The sequence below is a fragment of the Thamnophis sirtalis genome, unplaced genomic scaffold (genome assembly GCF_051295495.1).
Source record: "Thamnophis sirtalis isolate CommonGarterSnake01/CBP01778 unplaced genomic scaffold, rThaSir2_p1.2 scaffold_2, whole genome shotgun sequence".
Taxonomy (NCBI): Eukaryota; Metazoa; Chordata; class Lepidosauria; order Squamata; family Natricidae; genus Thamnophis; species Thamnophis sirtalis.
This window is the reverse complement of record NW_028261382.1, coordinates 133,021,220-133,034,048: the sequence shown is the minus strand read 5'-3', so window position 1 is coordinate 133,034,048 and position 12,829 is coordinate 133,021,220. Positions and strand designations below refer to the sequence as shown.

At 37.8% G+C, this 12,829-nt stretch overlaps 3 protein-coding genes across 3 annotated transcripts in view; all 3 read left to right on the top strand.

Moving 5' to 3' along the window:
* The window catches only part of GDAP1 (ganglioside induced differentiation associated protein 1), a 357,570-nt gene that overhangs the window by 201,414 nt on the left and 143,327 nt on the right, over positions 1–12,829 (top strand). The window lies entirely within an intron of this gene.
* HAUS3 (HAUS augmin like complex subunit 3) lies at positions 787–7,839 on the top strand. The gene is made up of 5 exons (XM_014053124.2): positions 787–905; positions 1,254–2,227; positions 3,825–4,264; positions 5,533–5,758; positions 6,936–7,839. Exons 2-5 carry the CDS (start codon positions 1,316–1,318, stop codon positions 7,158–7,160), a joined length of 1,803 nt encoding a protein of 600 aa, XP_013908599.2. The 5' UTR covers positions 787–905; positions 1,254–1,315; the 3' UTR covers positions 7,161–7,839.
* Positions 8,285–12,706, top strand: TMEM70 (transmembrane protein 70). Its single transcript, XM_014053123.2, has 3 exons — positions 8,285–8,584; positions 9,403–9,514; positions 12,113–12,706. The coding sequence occupies exons 1-3, from the start codon at positions 8,372–8,374 to the stop codon at positions 12,544–12,546; spliced, it is 759 nt and encodes a 252-aa protein (XP_013908598.1). The 5' UTR covers positions 8,285–8,371; the 3' UTR covers positions 12,547–12,706.

Below are 12,829 nucleotides of genomic sequence, written 5' to 3'. Positions count from 1 at the left end.
ACGTCAAGCTTGCCCACCCTGTGAAGGACACTGGGCCACCCTTTGAAAGCAGAGCAGCACCTGTGTCTCGGTTGCTTTATCCGACACTCCCACCACAGTATGTATATCAGGGGGCCCCAAACTTGGCAACTTTAAGACTTGTGGACTTCAACTTCCAGAATTCTAGGAGTTGAAGTCCACAAGTCTTAAAGTTGTCAGCTTTGAAGATCTCTGATGTATATGTTGTTCAAATCTCATATGGACATAAGCACGGGCACTTTTTTCTTCCTCATAGGGAGCTTCTTTGCAAAAACCTGGAGCAAAAGGCTTGAATAACCTCGGTCTTGTGATGAGAATATCACGCTACAAATTGTAGAAATTTATTAATTTCCCTTATAAGTTTTTCAAACTTGGCAACTCTTAAGATGTGCGGGCTATAACACTCAGAATTCCCCAGCCGGCATGAAATGTTGCAGTACACTCATTTTAAAGTTGGCACTTTTGAAAAACGCTGTTTTAGGACTAAGGGAGGAACCTGTGCCTTGGGTGTACTGAATGTAAATGGGAAAGACAGCTCACAAAAGTATAACAAGCTGCGGGTTCTTATGCTCCCATTTTTAATTTTTAAACAATTTTAACGAATTAAATTAATTTTTTTATTTCAGCTGAATTTCAATTAAGTTGAATCATTCCATTCTGAAATCAGCGCTAAAACTAAAACCCTATGAATTCGAGAGAAGGTGGCTGGCTCTCGCGAGTGTCTGGGAGCTGGTTATCATGAAAAGGCGGAAGTTTGAATTCCTCCCCACCCTCGCCCGCCAAACAGACCGGTTGTTCTTCCCCTTTGGGATTTATTGGTACGCGAGAGCTCTTCAGCCCTACAGATCCCTTTGAATCGTACGCGGGTGAATTCTCGTGATCACTAGGTAATAAATCTAGGAAAGACACTGGAGATTAATACAAAGTAAGGGGAGAAGTAACTGTTAATTTCCAAAGAGGAGAGACTTCGATAGGAAACGAGTAGAAAGGAACTTTTTTTTCTGAAGTTTAAAGCAATTTACTTGCCTCCTAGAAAGAGTCAGTGGCTTGTTTTTTTTAGCTCACTCAGTTTCATTTTTCCATTATTTTGCCACTGACTATTGAAATGTATTGTTATCAATATGCAAAATTCTAATTGATTTGAAACCTTGCGATGGTTTTTTTAAATCAATTGATAAAATATAGACCTTTATAAAACTAATTTATTTTCATTATCCCATACTTTTCTTTACTAGAAATACTTGAAAATGTGGTAGAAAACGGCTGCAATATCCAGCATCAACAAGTGAAGTGCATTATGGATGGTGGAGCTAGGTTTGTTGAAACTCTAAAGCGGACAGGATATTTCAAGGCAAATTCACTTAATGGAGAAGACTTTGATTGGTTATTTGAAACTTTGGAAAATAAATCATTTCTGGAGTGGTTCTGTACAGCTTTGAATGAACGTAATGTACTATCTGAAGAAGATTTGCAGTCATTTAATGCTCTCCTAAAATCATCAAAATCTATTTTAGGAGAAGAAGCTCTTAATGAAATTCTTAAGAATTCCAAGCCTCTTGATTTGAAAACTAACAATTGTGAGGAAGAAGAGGAAACCCTTAAAATGTTAGAAAATGAATGTCAAACTCTTAAAAAGATTAAACAGGTAAAGATTCATCGTCGTAACAAACTTCAAGTCATGGCTTCAGCTAATAGTTTTATCTCCTTAAAGGTTAAAGAAAGAGGTGAGGAAACACTTAAACTCCTGAAAGATGGTCAAGGGAACTTTACAACCATGAATATAAAGATAAACAATGAGCTTCAAACCCTAATTGAAGGAGTTAAGAAACTTGCTTCTTTTTTTGTGGTTGCAGCTGGACAAGATCTGGATTCTCCTCCTGTGCTGCTAACCCATCTTCCTTTAGATAATTATTTGTATCAAGAAGAACAAAGCACGGGAGCTCTTACTTCCTATACAAAAAAACAGTTTTTCCAGGGTATATCCGAATTGGTGGAAAGTTCTAATGAAGAAAATTTTCAACTTATACATATAAGTAAGTCCTCCAGCTACGAGGAAAGCAGTGATATATGTGATGAAAAATCAGAACTGGCTAGGTTGCAAATGGCATATATTTGTGCTCAGCATCAATTAATTCAACAGCAAGCTAAGAACCTAAGTATGAGATCAGGTCTTCAGTGGGCAGAGAAGAGTATCGGCACTTTAAAAAAGGTAAGGTGATTTTTGCATAAGGCTTAATGCTGTTGCCTTAAAGATATAATTTTAAACGGTCTTTAAATTCATAGTGAGTTGACTTGAACATGTCATCCTTGTAAGTGTTCCATAGGCTGGCACTCATTATTTTGAGTAAAATCATTTGGCATTTTAGAATCCTGAAAATGAAGCAAGAATTGCTCAGAGCCATGCTGAGTTGGATCTTGGCTGGTTTTGAGGGGTGAGTTGGAATGAGTTTGAATCAGTGATTTTTGAAGTAAATAGGATTTCTGTGACATTTGAGAGTGGTCTTTGAAGGAGGGGGTAATAACTTCAAATTTGAAGAGGGCAATGGTTGAACCCCTGCTTAAGAAGTCATCCCTGGAGCCAATACTTTTAGTAGTTATCATCCCTTTTTAGAGAAGGTTGTTGAAAATGTAGTCTGACTGCAGCTGTAGAGCACCCTGGAGAAAGTGGAATATCTAGGCCTGTTTCACTTAGATTTCAGGCCAGGATTTAGTACAGAGACAATCTTGGTCACACTCACAGATGACCTGTGCTGGATCTAGGATGGAGATTCATTCTTGTGCTCCTTGATTTCTCAGGGGTTTAGTACATTGCCCATGCTATCTGGACTAGTTTCGGCAGTTGAGAATTGGAGAGACCATTCTCTTTTTTTAGGGCCAACTTCAATTGATGCAGGGGGTGTGAGAAATAACACCCTAGTCCTCTCATTTGTGAGATACCACAGGGCTCAATGTTTGTTTGTTTGTTTTGTGTCCTTTGTTAATTCAACATCTACATGAAGCCTCTGGCTGAGGTCCATATCAATCAGTACTATTGGAAATGAAGTGAGAGATACTTGATAAAAGAACAAAAGACTTCTAAAAGTTTTCATCCTTACATGAATCATTGATGACTGAATTTGTTTCACGGAATAATTTCTTTGTTGCAATCCATTATGGTTCCTTTCAAAAATCCATTATAGTAAAGTCTATTATAGTGGGAATAAAATAATTAGAAAGAAATTGATAAATGAAATTTTGAAAAATATTTCCCACTGGCTCAGATCCACAGCAACTTAGATTTTAAAAATGGGTAATTGTAATTATACTTCAAAATATAGTGTGCAATGGAATGTATTCAATTGATATAGCTGGCCACTTGTCAAATGATTCTGGGCAGCTAGTAAGGGTTAAATACATCACAATCTGTAAAGAAGGCAATGAAAATAAAACACACTTATTTAGGGAAAACCACAGACTTTAAGAAGTTGCAACAGATTTATATATTATCCTGTTCAGAGCATTGTGGAAGAACTAGGTCTTCGGGGATTTTTTCAAAGGCCAGAATTGGGTTAGGGTGTATTCCATAGAACAGGCATTGTGATAGAGAAGGCATGCTTCTTGTATCTTACAAGATGACATTGTTCAATTGTTGATCTAGAGTACCTCAACTCTGTTGGATGCGTAGATAGGTAGAAAGGAGGAGAACGAAAAGGAATGTGAACAGTAGTGTGTGTGTTTGTGTATAATTAGAGGAGAACCTCTGGAATTCAAGACTTAATAACAAATCACTTAAACAAAAACTCAGAAACCATTTCTCTATTTTGCAGATTCATGGAAAAGAAAACTTTGAAGCTAAAATTTCTAGCTTGAATAATGACATTGCAAAAATAAAAATAGATTTATCACAAATAAACAATGGAACCCTACCTTTGCTGATTAAGGAGAATGCAGAGCTCTTGAATATGCCTGTGGTTAAAGGGGATTTTGATTTACAAATTGCTCGTCAGGACTACTATATATCTAGGCAGGATCAGATCTGTAACCAGCTGATCAAACAGAAGGCATCCTTTGAATTTCTTCAGTTGGCATATGAAATTGAATTTCGAAAACTTAGGGAAAAGAGCCGTCTGCTGGAAAATATGGTGCAAGACCTGAAATTAAGCAATGACATTTTAGTACGGACAATAGAAACAATGTCTGAGCCTTCTATAGCCCTTCAAAGGACACCAAGAAGCACTGTTGAGCCAAAGGATATTGCAGCCCATAGGTAAGAAGCTGGATTATTTCAAATTTACTGAAGCACTAAACATAAGGCCTGTTGTCAATAAATAAATCTCAGGCTGAAACATAAAAATAATTTGTTTGAAATGAATGGGTCTTCCTTATTGGTAATGGTTCTAAGCCAGAGCATACTGTTATGTACAGGTAGTCCTTGACATACAAAAGTTTGCTTACTAACAGGATGGATTTGACTCGCTGTTGACTCAGTCATGCTACATAACTTAGCTCCATTTCATGCTAAATAAACTAAATTATTAATGTATCTTAAATAGAAAACTATATTTAGATAGATTTTTATTCCAAAAGCATTTTATTAAAATAATTTTGATAAAAATCCAAACAATCCAATTTAATTTTTTTTTAAAAAAAATTAAAATTTGATTTTTATCCACCCTGCTTAGTGATTGTTCAAAGTTACAATAGCATTGAGAACAACTTATAACTGTTTTTCACATTTATGACTTTCCACATCCCCATCATCATGTGATAAAAATTGAGATGCTTGGCAAGTGACTCCTATTTATGACAGTTGCAGTACCCTGTCTCATGTGATCACCTTTTGTGACCTTCTGACAAGCAAAGTCAATGGGCAAATCAAATTCATTTAACAACTGTGTTGCTAACAACAACTGCATTGATTCACAAAACAGTTGTGGCAAGGAAAATTGTAAAATGGGGCAAAACTCACTTAACAAATGTCTCACTTAGCAACACAAAGTTGGGGCTCAATTCTGGTCATAGGTCGAGGATTATCAGTGTTTGTATGAACTCATAGTAGACATTTACTTTCTTTTTATTGTACAGTATTTTAAGTTAAACAATAATTTACTTCCTTCCTTGAATAAAAGAGTGTATGGAAGTTACAGTTTGTATCAAATGTACTTTTTCATCTAACTTTGGTAACATTTCAACCAAGAATATTGGATAGTTTAGTGTTCTCCCTGTATTAATATATACAATACAATAGCTGCCTAATACTGGATACATTCCAAAGTCAGCCCTGCTTTGCTGGGATTTGGTCTTATTTATTTAAAATAATGAATTCCAGTGGTGGCACAAGAAATAATGTCAAGCGTGACTCTTGAACCAAGCATAATATGGTTGCAAAGGCCCAATACCTTTTGTACTGCTATATTTGCTCCGGACTTTACAGATTTTATTAAATAATGTAACATTTAATGCTTCACTGTTAATGAAACACTGGCATTGTTAACTTTGATGTATTTTTATCCCACCTCTATACATATTTTAAAGGATGTGTCAACTTCTGGAAGGAAGGAATCCGAAGCAATTATTTAGAACATATGAAAGGCTTGAGGAGATGGCTGAAAAGTTACAGCTGGATTCAGTATCAGTGCTTGACCAATTAGTGCTTGCTGGCCAAGAACAAAATCATCTTTTATCAAAGATGGATGCTGATTTAACAATTCTTCATGATTCTATATACTGCAAAGGAGAAAGTGTGTGCCTTAGTAATCAGGTAAGTAACTGGATTATGATAATCTGAGATGGTAATTTCATGGAGTATTCAACAGTACATTTGTTAATATTTACTGTAATTATAAGAAAGTACCTTATTCACATAATGTTGATGTGTCTAATCTAAACTCTTGCAGCTTGCAGCCTTTACTTCACTGTGACAATACAGGTAGTCCTCAACTTACAACCATTAATTTAGGGACTGAAGTTACAACGGCACTGAAAAATGTTATTTATGACCATTTTTCACCCATGATTGTTGCAGCATCCCAAAGCCACATTCGGACGCTTGACAACTGGTTCATTTTTATGACAGTTGCAGTGTCCTGGGGTCATGTGATCAGGTTTTGCAATCCTTCTGACAAGCAAAGTCAATGGGGAAGACAGATTCACTTAACAATCATGTTACTAACTTAGCAACTGCAAAGATTAACTAACCGTCATACCACTCGTGCAATAGCAATAGCAATAGCAGTAGACTTATATACCGCTTCATAGGCCTTTCAGGCCTCTCTAAGCGGTTTACAGAGAGTCAGCATATTGCCCCCAACAATCTGGGTCCTCATTTTACCCACCTCGGAAGGATGGAAGGCTGAGTCAACCCTGAGCCGGTGAGATTTGAACCGCTGACCTGCTGATCTAGCAGTAGCCTGCAGTGCTGCATTTAACCACTGCGCCACCTTGGCATTTGGTTCTTAAGTTTTATTTAATTCTTGTTAATCTTAATGTTTTTGTATTTGTGTTTTTATTGTATTATCAGCAGCCCAGAGTTGCTTTGAATAGTGAGATGGGTGACATATAAATTTAATATATAAATATGCAATAAGCTACATGACCAAAGTGAAGTGGCTATTCAGTTGACATCAGCACTTTTGAATAGTCGAGACTTCCAATCAAATGTATTGTGTGAACCCAGCCATAGCTTTTTATTGAGCAGAAGGTTTTTGTCAACCACCAGTAATAGTTGGCCTATAGAATCAAATCAAAATTTTCATATTCCTGATTTATAATATAAATGTCAAGAATTCTAAGTTTTAATTTTTGAAACCATATTTCAAAAAGATATGGGCAGAAAAAACTCACGATTGCATAAATAAGATAATTAATATGAATATATTTCTAGGATATAGTAGGACAGAAGTGTATTGAACTCACTATTGTATTTCTCTCATGTTTAGCAACTTTCTGAACAGTTTCAGCAGCTGGAATTCCAGTTGAATAAAATAAATCAGCTTATCACAGATTTTCTTGCTGATATAAAATCTAAGAAGGACGTCCTGGAGAATAATAAAGTACAGGAGATGGAAAGAAAACTCTGCGTGTTCTTCTTCAGTGATGAAGAACGTTTGAAAAACATTGTGGAAACATTGGAACAACGGGCTGAGGCTCAACCCAACCTTTAAAGATTATATGTTAAATTACTAACATAGGTTTTTTGGGGGGGAGGGGTTTTTATAGATTATTCAATTTTTTTGCATTGAATTTTAATCAAAAGGACGATTGTTGCAACACCAGAAAGTTTGCCACCTGTGTGTCAATAATTATTTAGTGAACCAGATATACTATATTCTTGAGTTTAAAGTCAAAATATAATCTGGAAAATATTGTCACATGAAAAAAAGTCCAAATGGACTTGTTGCAAGACTTCCTAGTTTATTATACAGAGTAGGAGGGATGTGTAGAATATTAATTCATTAGCCAATAGTTTTTCCACTGGTTTTATTTAATCCTTATATTCAATATACGTCTCATTAACATTTCATCCTAATTAGGCAAATATTCTAGTTTCCTCAACCTGATGCTTTCCCATAGTGTGATTTGAATAGTTATGGATTAGGACAGCAGGGAAATATTGGGCTATGAAAAGCTATTCTTTCGGGATAATTAAACCTGCATTTCTGTAACCAATAATACTCTGTGTATGCTACACTCTCCTTCCATACACTTACATTCAGGTGTGATCATTAATTTTTGTACGAGATTTAACAGTTGATGATTAGATTGTAAATATTGGTGTTATCAGAAAGCCGAGTTTTGTAATTGAAACATGTAAGCTTCGAATAAATGTTTAAACATCCCAAAGGCTATGCTTTTTTATTTCCTAATCTTAACCCCCCCCCCCAACACACTTCTAAAAAACTATTTTATTCCAGGTACACAACAGAGGGAATCCTTTGCAGCATGTTTACATATGTAGCTCATATTCTGGGGGATATTCTCAAATCTTATGTTAGTTTCTCCAAGGTGCATTTTTGATTCACTTGGCATTGCTATTTTTTTTTTAATAGTCCAATTGCTTCTTCCACCATCTTTCCATCGCCTCTCGAGCTTCTTTTTCCCCAGGACCACTTAAAGAGTGGCACTTCATCCAGGGCTCCATTTCCTCGGCTGGGAAGTCGAGTTCTTCGCATTTGATCTGGGATCCCAGTAATTTCAAACGCCTTTCAGCCCCACCTTCAGGCAGAGGCGCTGAACTTGAAAACGTCGCGCTCCTCCCACAGCGGCGCGTTGCGGTAGCTTTCCCAACGCCGCTTTCGGTCTCTGTAGGCCGGAAGAGGAGGCCCCGCAGTTGTCGGGTTGCTTTTCCCAGTAGCTTTGGCTTCCCGCGGAGGAGATGTTGCTGGTGGCTGGGTTGAGGTTCCACGCTCCCGGCCTAAAACTTTGGCAGCAAAGCGCCGGAAGATGTAGGGAGCTCCAGCAGGCGAAGAGGTTGGCGGGAATGCCCGAGAAGCGCCAGCCGTTCACGGTTTCCCATTGCAAACTGCTAACGCCGCTTGGTTCGCCCCGAGCGTTTGCATCCCGGTTTTGGCTTGGGGGAAAGAAGCAGGTAAGTGCTGCAGTGAACCTTGCTGCACCTTACAAGGCGAGGGAGGGCGGATGTTACCGTAGAAAGCATGCAACTGGGGCTTAAGCCGCGGCTCCTGGCCTGCAAGGGGTTGCACGTGTGGATCTACAATCAGTGCTGTAATCCGGTGATTCTTGACCTTGGTAGCTTTAAGGTGTGTGGAGTGCAGGTACCAGAATTCCTGAGCCACCAAGTGGAATGATCCACGCTACCTCTGCTCAGCCGAAGAACGCTCGGGATGAAAGATATCAGGATTTCATCGCCCAGCAGGAACTTGGAAACAAAATCCGACACATGTATCTTGTTTTCTTTTTGCACCAGGAGATATAAGCAAACGGTTTCGTTTTAATTTGGTAGCATATATTTCAAAATGCTTTTGTTGCTCCTTCTTTGAAATCCATGTACAGCAGCAAACAATAGAATGGAAATTGCTAATGATTAAGGAGGGACATCTAAAAGGTGTTTGTAGTTGCTTTCATTTTGTTATATTTTTCTTATTGCAGTTGTCGGCTGCCCAAGATTATATTGCAGAAGATAGGTGGCCATATAAACCTTACACAATAAATATAGCTGAATCGTGGTCAGGGAATCTTAATTTTTTATGTGGTCCATTCATCACTCACATAACAAAGGGAAACATGGTTAGAGGTAAGGCAGCAGCTTGCCAATCTCAACCAGGCTCTTGGGATCATTATTTAAATTGGTTGTTAGAAAAAAGCATGTCTGCATATATATGTTGATGTATGATTACTTACTGGAAGAGATATTGATACTGATTATATATGGTATTTGGCCCCTAGGTTCCATTTTTCCATGCAGAGTCTCTGTGCCGCTTTGGTACATTATCTCTGGAAGAACATTCAGAATATGGAAGATTAATTTATTCTGGAACTTTATCAAAAATGATATTAGGTAAGTGTGTTAGAATTTTTTTTTTACTTTTTCATGAGTGAGAATTCTCATTATACAGAAATGCATGCAAAGTGTGTTAGCTATAAATTTGCTTATGCATTTAAATGTCTTGTTTAATGTAGTAGCTTAACTCAGACATTAGAAGAATGTTAAGATGCTTTCTATGTTACATATCTCTCCTGCCTAAAACCCAAAAATATTTTTGGAGCACCTTGGTGGCTCCTTTTAGTCTATTGGGGGAAACAATGGCTGGAAGGAAAAATGCTGGTGGGTGGAGAGTGATAATCCAGAAAGTATTTGGGTTTTAAAAAGGTTCTCCCTGCCTTGAATTAAACTTAAGTAAAAAATGGAAATGAATTTCCTCGTATCTTTGTGTGATGTAAATATTTTCCAATGTTCTGAATATAAGTTGCCATAAAGTGTTCTGTTTTATGTACAACCACCTGAAAAATGAGCAATAGCCAGCTGGGACTCCTCTCCAAAATCTAGCCAAACTACATTATTATCTCTGGGGTTTTGAGATACTGCCTGGTATCTCATTCCCAATTTGATGCTGTCAAGATTCAACTAACTACCACTCAGCCTTTATGGACGTGCTTTTTGAAAATTATAAGAATTCATGTCCAGTTATCTGGAAGAATAAGTTTCATTAAATTGATAAGGGCTTAACTCTGAGTAGAACATACAACTCTTTAAAACGTATGTTATTTTTTGTAAATGTTAAGTAAAGAGAAAACCGAGTCTACATTTATTGAACTATACCAGTGATGGCGAATCTTTTCGGCACCGAATGCTGAAAAGGGAGCACTTTGTGCTTGTCTAGGCCATGACCAGGAAGAAGAGCTTCCCAGGGGCATGCATGCGCTGGAAAATGAACTTCTGGCAAGCCTTCCAGTTTCTGATGTGCATGCGCCTATCAGCTAGCCGACGTGCATGCTCACGCAGGAAAACGGAAGACCAGCTCTTCCAGTTTCTGGCACTGCTGCACGCACAAAGGCCAGCTAATTGTCATGTACACATGCGCACCAGAAACCTGGAAGAGGAAATGGTGATTCTGCACGTGCCAGGTGACATGGCTCCATGTGCCACTTTGGGCACGCATGCCATCACAGAACTATACCAGTCTGCAGCCCTCACTCCTAATTATAGCTATCAATAACTACTGCAAGTTCTTAGCTGTCAGTCAATATGAGAAACACTTGGGCCACTTAATTACCTTTCAAAGTCCTTTTTTAACAAAATATTTGGTTTGTTTTTCATCTATTCTTTTATGCTTTTATTATTAAATAATAAAAGAGCTGAGGTGGCGCAGTGGTTAAATGCAGCACTGCAGGCTACTTCAACTGACTGCAGTTCTGCTGTTCAAATCTCACCGGCTCAGGGTTGACTCAACCTTCCAACCTTCCGAGGTGGGTAAAATGAGGACCCGGATTGTTGTTGGGGGCAATATGCTGACTCTGTAAACCGCTTAGAGAGTGCTGAAAGCCCTATGAAGCGGTATATAAGTCTAACTGCTATTGCTATATGCCAACCATCTCACAATAATATAAAAACATAAAACATTAAGAGCATTAAACATTAAGGATTAAAACATTAAAATTAACCAAGGACCAGATAAAAAGGGACTAATAATGTAAATAGAATGGAGGTGGAATCGTCTCTCAATCTAATAACCACCTCCAAAGTGGAGGGCCCAAGTCAGCTGGAAGAGCCAGGTTTTCTGTGCTTTTTGAAAGGCTAAGAGGGTAGGGCCAGACCTCACCATGAGAACATGATGTTCCAAAGAGCAGGAGCCATGATAGAAAAGGCTTTTCTCTTGGATCCTGCCAACTGAAATTCTTTGGCCAATGTGGTCTGCACCATACTCCCTCCAGGCCAATCCCACTGGGGTGAGACAGTTCTTCAGATAGGCTGAATCCACACCATAAAGAGCTTTAAAGGTTATGAGCAGCACCTTGAATTAGACCCAGAAGCTAACTAGCAACTTTTTAAAACATTCTTCATATCAGTGGCATACAGTATGTCTTAGATGCCTGGCAGGGCAACAATTTTTAGCAAAAGGGTGGGACGTTGCTTAAAAAGGGGTACTCTCTTGTAATCCCTTCAATGTTTCTACTCTGGGTGTTGGGAGGGAAAACTACTCAGGCCCAGGAGAGACTGCTTTAGAAATTGCTTGTTTCCCCAGAGAAGGAAATTAGAATAGAAGGAATTACAAAAAGTTAAGCAGGCGCACACTTAACAGAGCTGCTAGTCATAATTGGGATTGCTAAACAAGAACTACCTGTAAAACTTTTTCTGCCAGCCTTGGAAGCCCAGGAAAAACTGCCTGTCTTTACAGGAGAGATAACAGCTGCAGCAAGTGCCTCTTTTCAGCCCCATTCATACTGCTGCATATTGTTAAATATTTCATTTAGCTCTGTTAATTGAACTATATCAATTTAGAAGGAAATCCTGTTGAAGAAGATGGCCCTCCAGCAAATGGGTGTAAATGGCTCTAAGTACTATTTAGTTCTTGAATTACTGTCTGACTTAGGGTTAGGTTTAGGGTGGGAACCAATTTGGACTCTTAACTATTAATATGTTTTTCTTTTCTTGCAGGAGTGAAAACATTCTGTTTTACCACCAGCATAATTACTGCTTCCATGTTGTTTGCTATTATACACAAGTATGGCTTAAATTTTGACAAAATCTACTCGGAAATTGCTTTTTATAGTATCACACTATTCTTTATTTTCCTAACACCACTGATCTTACATTTATTTACTAGAAGATATATTATCCGTCTATACTATAAAGATAAAACAGACACATACACAGCAATTACATACAGTGGCATTTTGAGAGAAAAGAAAACTTTGTTCCACCAAAAAGATGTGACTGTTCCAGACATGAGCAAGATGTTCACAACATTTTATGTTAAAAGAAGAGCAATGTTTGTTAATCCATTCCTGTTTAATTATGCTCAAGACTACAGCCATCTTATGGGATATGACAAACCCTTTCAGTTTGATTTGAAGGACTCAAAAAAATAGAATTCTAAAATGTCAAAGTCTATTACCTGATTTCTCTTTGATGTTCAGAAGTCTTTCACAGATTTTAGATGAACTAATATTGCTTTTTTCATCATTACTTTAGTTTTTTTATTTTAAGTATTGATAAACGTGATTAAAAGAGCTTTTACTGGGATGGGAATTTAGTCTGCTGAGAAAAACATTGTCTTTTTAAGATGTTGCATCTTTGACCCCTCTTTCAGAGCTCGCATTCTGAACAGAGAGGGATCAAAGAAGTCATCTATGTTAAAACTGAACAGCCCAC